The sequence below is a fragment of the Pituophis catenifer genome, unplaced genomic scaffold (genome assembly GCF_029215685.1).
Source record: "Pituophis catenifer annectens isolate HBS135680 unplaced genomic scaffold, rPitCat1.0.hap2 SCAF_2, whole genome shotgun sequence".
In the NCBI taxonomy this organism is placed as follows: Eukaryota; Metazoa; Chordata; class Lepidosauria; order Squamata; family Colubridae; genus Pituophis; species Pituophis catenifer.
Window position 1 is genome coordinate 82,970,198 of NW_027256882.1, and position 7,473 is coordinate 82,977,670.

The window sequence follows — 7,473 nt, forward strand, 5'->3', positions numbered from 1 at the left end:
GAGTCTAATTCTGAGAGCTGTGTGTTCTGAAAATAATTCTTAAGAAGTGTGTTGGATTTTGTGTGAGCTCAATCCTTCTCAACTATTCATTCACCCTTTTTTATATGAAAAAAATGCCACTGTTTGAAGAGACATGTTAACTTAAATCTGTGAATTCCTTAAACCATAATCATCTTTTTTTCAGGCTTACACAAAAAAGTGGGGAGCTTTAATGACTAGCAGAGATAGGTTGCAATCATGTGAGTTCAGAGGCATTTCTGAATCTTATAGATTTGGGGAGGGGAGGAGTGTTGAGGAAGTGAACGATCCCTATTATATCTCATTGTCACGCTCAGCCTAAGAATGAGATAAAACAATACAACCAACATTCAGTTTTTTAGTTGCTCAGATCATATAGACAGAATCTTGCCAGACTAAGCCTATACTCTTCTCACCCTAACTAGATTTAGGGAGTGCTATCCTAACTTTCTTCCTGATCCAACTTCGGGTTGTGGTGCCTCTTGTCTTGCTCCCCTCCTTGGACTATTCTCTCTTCTTTCTGAGAAACTGCCCCATCACTGCAATCCATGTCCCCTTTCATAAACACAATCCATCACACACAATGATATGTAGTTAACTTTCCTGTGCCTATATTGCTGCCACACCACATCATCATTTCCAGATTTTCTATCTTGTACTTGCAAAGATGAATTTTGTAAGACATTAACACAGCCTACCTGTAGTTTTCATGGCAAGATATTTCAGAAGAGGTTTGCCCTTTACTTCTCCCTGGGGTGGAGAGTGACTGGCCCAAGGTCACCTGGATGTCTTTATGCCTAAGGCAGGATTAGAACTCATGATCCCTGAGGATTAGAACTCATGATGCCTTAACCACTGCACCAAATTGGCTCTCTACCTTTAATATACATGGGAGGAAAGCTACCTTGCCCTTTTAGAAGGAGTTTATATATCAATCTCTGTTTTAATTACTTGATACGAAAGTTGTCATTCTGTAAAATAATCATCTGAAAAGCAGGAGGAGAAAAATGGCAAAAGATGGAAAGAGGCAAAGAGGAAAATACTGCCTGGATAGGGCTCTCTTTGGTGGGTCTGTTGTCTTCTGATAGAGGCTAACCTTGGCAAGAAAGGAGCCTTGTTGCCTAAAAGCATACTTTTCTGCCTTTTAGGAGGTGGATCTGCCCTTTTACCTGCACCTATCCCTCCTGTCACCCTCGAAGACAAGGCCACCGTCACCAGGTTACTTTCTTCAAAAGGAGCCACCATTCAAGAGCTGAATACCATTCGAAAGGCTCTCTCTTTGTCAAAAGGTGGGGGGCTGGCCCGGGTGGCTTATCCTGCCCAGGTAAGTGTATCAAAAGCTGTCTTGGCCCAATAACTCTCGGTTTTAAAAGAAATGCCAGTTGTAGTTCTTTAGATTCTAGACTGTGTTTGAGAAAGGGATAAATCTAAGGTCAGGATAATGTTAATCCTCACCAATATCAGGGACATTATATCAGTCAACTCCGATGCTTAAACATTTGAAGCAATCAGAAACATCTAAGGAATGTAAGGAAATGGTTGTAATTAGTACTTAACATATTTTTAGTATTCTTGAAGAAATCTTTTAGTTCTAGGCTGAGCTAGGGAATGTGCATACAGAATAATGCAATAAATACAAATTAATACCCCCAGAGTGAATTATGCAACAATAGTGATTTGTTTGTAAAAATCATTGCAACACAGGCTAATTTGGTACAAATCTGGAAGACCTCAGTTTTAATGCACCAACTTTCATCTAAAGTCCTTTCCAGAAGTCCTTCCTTTGCATGATCATAAGGGCTCGGGTTTCCCCCCCCCCAAAAAAAGTTAAATGTGATAAATTATATTCTTTGAGGTGAATAGAATATTTGAGCAGGGGACCTAAAGTTCTGTTCTGAAAATGCCAAAGCATCCCATCAAAAATTCTGATTGTTCAGCTGTAATGAATAATACAAATTAAGTAAAAATGATGCCTTGTTGCTTAATTTTTCTTTTACACAATTTGTAAATAATTTGGGTTGAGGGATTTAACTTTTAAAAAACTTTTCTGCTTTGCAGATATTTGCAAACATTTAACAATTAAGAACTTATACAAGTAGCCTTTGACTTACAACCAATTGTTTAACAAATGTTTGAAGTTACTGTGGTGCTGGAAAAAGAAGCCCTTATGCCCAGTGCTCTCACTTACAACTGTTACAACACCACCATGGTCATGTGATTGCAATGTGATTACAATCGTGTGGTCACATGATCATGATTTGTAACTTTTTTTGCCAGTTTCCAGCAAAAACCTGTCCATTGAGAAGATTGTGGATTCGTTTAATGGCTACAGTGATTCACTTAACAACTATTGTAAAAATAATCATAAAATTGAATTCAAGAACTGCAACAATGTATGACAGAAATTCTGGTCCCAATTGTGATCATAAGTCAAGAACTACCTGTATAAACTATGAAATATGATCTATTTTTCATAAAAGTGAAAGACAATAAATAGTTTTGTCAGAGCAGTAGGGAAGAAATTGAAGAATGATTCATACTTTATATGTCAAACATAGTTCTGTCTATTAGCAATACACTGAGCCCGTTTTTTTGTACAGCAGGAATCATACAGTATACGAAGACATAGATTAGCTATATCATTCATTCCCAGTTTTTCAGCAGGCAGGAAATATGAAGGTGGCTGTCTTTCCTGTCCTAGGACTCTGGCTCAGCTTCATTTCACATATGTAGGATTGATCATTGGATCAATTCCAATGCAACATGAACAATATTTACGATTGCTTATTTATTTCAGGTTTTGAGCCTCATCCTCTCTGATGTCATTGGAGATCCATTGGACATTATAGCAAGTGGCCCGACTGTTGCCACTTCTCACAGCATGCAGGATTGCTTTCAGATACTGGCCAAATATGATGTATTGAATACCTTGCCAAAGTCTGTGTTGACAATCCTCTCTAGCTCTGTCACAAAGCACAGCACCCAGCAAGACTATTCCCACGTCTGCAATGTTGTGATTGGATCCAACAGGTTAGCTTTAGAGGGAGCCAAATGCCAAGCAGAACAGTTGGGTTACCTGACTATACTTTTGAGTGATGCTGTGGGTGGGGAGGTCAGCACTGTTGCCCGTTTCTATAGCCTATTGATTCAGTTTGTATGCTTGAGCATTATAAATGATGCTGGAAATAGACCTTTAAGAGACTCCGTGAAAGAATCGCTCACAAGCATTTCAGGACAGCTGGAGATTCCAGTCTTGAGCCTGATAGACTCTCTAATAACAATGAAAGAAACCCATGGGGAAAACCCCATTTGTCTTTTGGCAGGTGGAGAAACCACCGTGCAGATTCAAGGAAGTGGGAAGGGTGGAAGGAACCAGGAACTGGCTCTGCGAGTGGCCTTGGAAATGCACAGAGCTAAATCCACTATGGAGGGAAGCTGTCTTAATAAATACGAAGTCATGTTTTTGAGTGGTGGAACTGATGGACAAGATGGGCCAACAGAGGCTGCTGGGGCCTTCTGCAGCCAGGATCTGGTGGAGGAGGCCGAGCAGGAAGGCTTTGACGTGGGAAGCACGTTGAGCAATAATGATTCATATACATTTTTCACCAAGTTCCAAAATGGACATCACCTTTTGATGACAGGCCTGACAGGCACAAATGTCATGGATATTCATGCTGTTTTAATCAGAAGCCGAAGATCTTAGTGATGTCACAGACATTGATTTGTTTTGATTACAAAGGATTCTGTAGGCAACCTGAATGGAATATCTCTGTCCAGGCTGTTGATAACAAGGACCTAATGGACAGTTACTGATAGATAAGGGAGGGTCACTTTGTTGTTTTAATTAGATCACGGAAACAGCTGTTTGAAACTATCACAATTAGTTTTTTATAACAGCTTTCTTCGGTAGTATGAAGAATTCTTCTGGTCATTCTGAATGGCCCAGGCCGAAAAAGAGGAGCTAACAAAACTCCATTTAGTCTTGAGGATGCCATTCAGAGAGCACTTTAATTTTGTAATCTTCTGTTGTCTCAGGTTGGCCCACACTATTTTGTAACGGTACTCTTCTCAGATATTAAACAGGAGCTTGTCTCATATGGGGCTTGCTTCCCCCTGCTCCCCCAGCTTTCATGCATGTGATGATGGTATCTTTTTTTCAGCCATCTAGAAGTATATGGTGCATGTCTGCAGATAGGGGGGAGGGTTTGACTGTTCACCCATGCAAGCAGGAACCGAGATAGTGACCAAGTAGTGACCAAGGTACTTGGTCACTAAAGTGCTTGCTCACTTTGGATTTTTCATGCACATGGGACAGTTTCCTGCCCCTCAGACTTCATGGAGACAGAGACACAGTCGTAGGAGACATGACACTGGGAGGAATGGTTTCATATGGAAGCAATACTGTGCTAACCTTGTAACTCTTTTCCCCGTGGATTTGCTGAAGCAGTTTCTGAAGCTAATACAGTGTTGCTGAACTTTTTGTGTATCACTGCAAAATAAAGCATTTTCTTCAAGAATTGTTTATTACACCCTGCCACGGGACATCTAACCTAAATTCATATACTAGACAATTTCCCCACCATAACTGAAAAGTAATAACAGAAAAAGCTTCAGATCAGTGATCTCAGGTTCGCATTAGCTTTATACTTCTGGTTTCCCAACATGAAAAATCAGCTTGTCATTGTATGTTAACTCATCCTAGTGGAAACTGAGAGCTCCAAGTTTCCTTTGTTCAGCTGGAGAGTCCACATCGAATGAGGTTGGAACTGAGAATCTAATTTCCATCAAATCCAGGCAGGATATGCATTTTTTAACACCTGCTCCATTTCAGTATTACCACCTGATATTGGGAGAAGAGTTTGAAAAATGGGCTAGATGTGCTGAAACTAATGTAACCTTGACCTTGCTCACCTTTTGTAATGGCTTTTTCTTGCTGATTGATAATTTCATGGGGGATTGCATTGTGCAGAATGGAAGCTGTGAGCATTTTATGTATCAGTTTACCATTGACTGGAAAACAATGGAGCCTCAGGTTTGTGACCTTTCTAACTATATCAAGCCAGAAGTCACTGTCGCTTTGATTAACTCCTCTAATCCCAGAGAACAAAGGCAAGAAAGACCCACACAGGCAACTCTTGCCAAATTGCTGCATTGAACAATGCAGTCGACTATTGGAGCAAAATCACCAAGTTCATCTGGTCACTTGGATAAGCTGAACAAAACATCAGTTTTTGATCATACATGTAATGATTTTCACAAAAATCACCTATTGTGATTCATCTAAACTAACTGTTCCTGTTTCTGTTCAGCAAAATGGGCGAATTAGAATACCAATCCATTTTTCAATGAGGCATGTGCTACTTTAATGAGAATAGTAAATTGAGTATTCCATAAATTAACCACAACTTAGTTTTTGTTACTACAACATTCTACCCTTATTTTGCAATAAATTAAAATGGTGCCCCTCTGGTACCTTTTTTTAAAAACACACACAGAACGCAATCTTATGGTCCTTGGGAACCATAGGCTTGATCCTATCTGTCCCCACTTAAGTAAAAAGGAGGAAATTTATATTTGATTCTATTCTCCCACTGACACTACATTGGTGTCTTCCTTAATCAAAATCCCTAAATTTGGAAAATACTCAAAGATTTGCTGGACCCTAACTCTCCCCAGGTTTCCATCAGATTTCCATCAATAACATTTAGATAAACCAAAGAGATATTCCATCCAGCTGGACGCAGAACTGGTATATTGCTGGTATATTAAGTGGTTGGAAATCTGCTGCCAGCAGATCTTTTTATTTCACATTAGTGCACAATGTGAAATGCTTAGAAAAAAAACCTAAGCTTTTCTCCTTCAGCATTACTATATCTATATATCATATTTAAAAATCTCCCTCACAGAGTGACTCTGGACAATGTACAAATTAGATGTAAAAACCTAAAAAGCTATATATAAATATTATAATAGGTGGCAGTTAAACAAGATCAGGCTCATTAAAATTCAAAATTAAATTTAAAAGTGAGGCGGGCCTTCAAGACACTAACCAGCCCCATGGCTGCATGCTCCTCTGGGCACCAAACATTTCAGCAGAGCCAGGTCTTCAGACATTTCCAGAAGGCCAGAATTGTAGGGGGCTGCCTCACCTTTGGGGAGCAGAATATTCCAAAGGCTGGGGCCAAAGGCAGAGAAGCCTGTCTATCTGGACCCCACCAGTTAAAATAAAAATAATTCTGCAAATGTTTGCTTGCTATCTCCTGTTGAAACACCTATTAACTATATGACCATTTTTTAAAAACTAGTAGTAAATAAATTAGAGATTATTGCAGTGATTATTGCATGACTCAGATGCCCTTTAGCTGATCATTTAGCTATAATAGAAACCATGCATCTGAGACTAGAGGCTGCTTAGCTTAGAAAACAGCCATCTGGGAAACAGATCCATGTAATCAGGCTTTGCTCACGAGTTGGTGGCTAAAATCATTTCCCAAATATTTGAGAGCTGTTCGTGAGCAAATACCTCCCATCTAGCTGGCAACATTTAAAAGCTGATCTGTCTCATTCTTAAGTGTAAATCACCCTCCACAATTAAATTATGTAATTTAAAATCCAACAAGGTGTAGAAAACCTATTAAAAATGAAACATATTCCTTTGGACATTTTGGTTTTTAAAGGCAGTCTAGAAATAGTTGGAGGGTTAATTATTGTACCTTCTCTAAATATTATATGCTTGTATTTTGATCAAGAGATGTAAGATTAAAGCATCGACTTCTAACTTGTTATTTACAAGATAATGCTAAAGCTATATCATTATTAAAAGGATAAGCACACTCATTTCAGTTGGGTGTGTGGTCTTGGGATGTACGGGATGCTAAATATTTGTCACTTGGTCTCTCATCGGGTTATCTAATACAACACAGTATTCCTAGCAGATACTTACTACATTTGGAACAGTACAAAGCAGTCTATCTTTGTTTTTTCATTTTACTGTACTGCATTTAGCTTCCAATGAATATATCACACTTCAAGCACTTAATGGCATATGAAGGGTTAATGGCAAACGAGATGCTTTTTTTGCCAAAGTTTCAGTGAAGAACCTTTGTGTTAGAGGACCAGGAATTAAGGCTTGTATTGCTAAAATCACTCAAGGATGAAAGCCTACTTATATCTGCCTTCCTGCACAGGTTTGAACCAATTTTGTGTCCTCGTTGTGTTTTCTGTATCCCTCACAGCAACAGCTTCAGGAGAGGTTTTTTTAAAAAAAAAAAAAACCCGACACCAAAACAGTTTCTTTATATCAGCAGAGTTCTTCATTATTCCTTGGAGATGCTGTTCATGCGTGATTTCAGGCTCATTCGCAAAGCCTTGGCAGCAGCTACTTCTTCAGAGTAATCCCATTGCTCTTAAAGTTGTGTGTGTGTGTGTTTAAAATGAACATTTCACTGATTATTA

The 7,473-nt window shown here is 39.1% G+C and overlaps 1 protein-coding gene across 1 annotated transcript in view; it reads left to right on the plus strand.

Moving 5' to 3' along the window:
• The window catches only part of GLYCTK (glycerate kinase), a 28,287-nt gene extending 23,773 nt beyond the window's left edge, over positions 1–4,514 (plus strand). The window contains exons 4-5 of the mRNA XM_070937055.1: positions 1,167–1,342; positions 2,816–4,514. Of these exons, the coding sequence (XP_070793156.1) occupies positions 1,167–1,342; positions 2,816–3,721 (1,082 nt within the window). The 3' untranslated portion in view covers positions 3,722–4,514. The remainder of the gene's footprint in view (positions 1–1,166; positions 1,343–2,815) is intronic.
• The last annotated feature ends 2,959 nt before the right edge of the window (positions 4,515–7,473 follow it).